The 1,789-nt window shown below is 55.0% G+C and overlaps 1 protein-coding gene across 1 annotated transcript in view; it reads left to right on the top strand.

Moving 5' to 3' along the window:
• Window positions 1-707: 707 nt before the first annotated feature.
• The window catches only part of LOC109377219 (pulmonary surfactant-associated protein A-like), a 4,312-nt gene continuing 3,230 nt past the window's right edge, over window positions 708-1,789 (top strand). Inside the window, exons 1-2 of the mRNA XM_019633495.1 lie at window positions 708-937; window positions 1,193-1,440. Of these exons, the coding sequence (XP_019489040.1) occupies window positions 766-937; window positions 1,193-1,440 (420 nt within the window). The 5' untranslated portion in view covers window positions 708-765. The remainder of the gene's footprint in view (window positions 938-1,192; window positions 1,441-1,789) is intronic.

Below are 1,789 nucleotides of genomic sequence, written 5' to 3'. Positions count from 1 at the left end.
TTACAGGCTTAACTAAGGCCAGGCTGGGAAGGAGGGGGCCTCCCCACCCACTGCTGGGAGTTGTTCCACAGAATCATAACTATGAGTGCAGGCAGATGGACTTGCAAATATCCTCATGATTTTCTGGGCTCTTTGGCCAGGTCCATCCCCACCAAGAATTCAGCAGGGTCTGCCAAGGGGGTAGAGAACAGCTGACCAAGGAGAAGGGGACGCACCAGCAGGGGGATGGGTCTCCCCATCATTGACCACCTTGAAGTGACCAGGCCATGGACCCTGGTCATCTTCATTCATCCTCAAGAACATGATCCCTTAGAGCCTGAAGAGAAGGTATGAGGGACAGATGGAGTGACTGAGTGACCAAACCCCTTCACCCAGCAGCCCAGGGAACAGGTCAGGATTGTCTCCAGGGCACAGAAGTTTCAGCGGAAGTTTCCCACAGTCACACAACAGAGGCTCCATTAGAACACAGGTCCTCTGACTCTCCACAGCTCTTGACTCCCTACTCCTCACTTGCCCAGGCACCACACCACCTCCAGCCAGAACAATGAGAGCATGAGAGCATATTAGATGCCAGGTGATGCTAGCAGTTTCCCAGGATAGCTTGGGTCTTTCCAGAGCTCCTGTCTGTACAGTCCCTGGCCCTCAGGCTCTGCCGTTTGCCTGAATCTTGACAAAGCATAGCGGCGGAAGGGAAGACCTTTGCAAATGCTTCCGTTGGGCTGACAGCCCTTCCTTTCTGCAGGAGGAGCAGCTGGAGCGGGAGCCATGTTGCTGTGCTCTCTGGCTCTCTCCCTCATCCTGCTGGCGGTCTCTGGCATCGAGTGCGATGTGAAGGAAGTTTGTGCTGCAAGCCCAGGCATTCCTGGTGCTCCGGGATCCCACGGCCTACCAGGCAGAGATGGGAGAGATGGTGTCAAAGGAGACCCTGGACCTCCAGGTACTGGCTGGGAGAAACTACCCTTCTGTTTTCAGAAGCCCCGTGGCTCTGGGCTGGGCCCAAGGGTCAGCTGGATGGTGGGACATAACAGGTTTCCCGGGGCCTTAGACTGGAGTAGCACTGGAAGGTCACTCCTCAAAGTGCTCATGGGGTGACAGGTGAGTCAGCCCACCTGGTAATTGAGGTTCAGTCACATGAGTCCAATCCAGTTGTGGGTGATAGATACCATATATCCATGTCTCCTTCTCTCTGCAGGCCCCATGGGCCCCCCTGGAGGAATGCCAGGCCTCCCTGGGCGTGATGGACTGACTGGAGCCCCTGGCATCGCTGGTGAGCGTGGAGATAAGGGAGAACCTGGCGAGAGGGGCCCTCCAGGTGAGCAGGGTCAGCAGGTGGACAGTGGCAACACAAGCACAGCGCCCATGCAACTGTTACGTGATGGATGGTTGGGATCAGACAAAACAATGGAGGTCCCAAAGGGCATATTGCTCAACCTAAATAGAATATGAGGTTGAGGAGAAATCAGAAGGGTCTGGGTAGTGAGCCACATTGCAAGGACTGATGGGTGTTAAAAGTACTCCATGTATCATGGCTGCTGTAGGGGAGATACAGGGTATCAGAGGTGGGAAACAAGCGCATGGGGAGCCAGTGGAGGCACTTCCGAGGGTTAATGCGCTGGGAGCATTCTGAAAGGTGTACGAGGTTATGTGAACCAAGGATCAAGGCAGATGGTTAATTGGGAGCCCACATGAAGAGGATCTGAGTAGTAATCAAGGTTCATCAGGAGAGTGCAGAGAGTGCAGAAAGAACCACACTTGCCCTTGGTAGAGGGTGGCAGAGGGGGCCCTGCCC

Source organism: Hipposideros armiger, unplaced genomic scaffold, assembly GCF_001890085.2.
Source record: "Hipposideros armiger isolate ML-2016 unplaced genomic scaffold, ASM189008v1 scaffold_1323, whole genome shotgun sequence".
Taxonomy (NCBI): domain Eukaryota; kingdom Metazoa; phylum Chordata; class Mammalia; order Chiroptera; family Hipposideridae; genus Hipposideros; species Hipposideros armiger.
The sequence above is the reverse complement of the archived record's forward strand: the minus strand, read 5'-3'. Positions and strand labels throughout refer to the sequence as shown.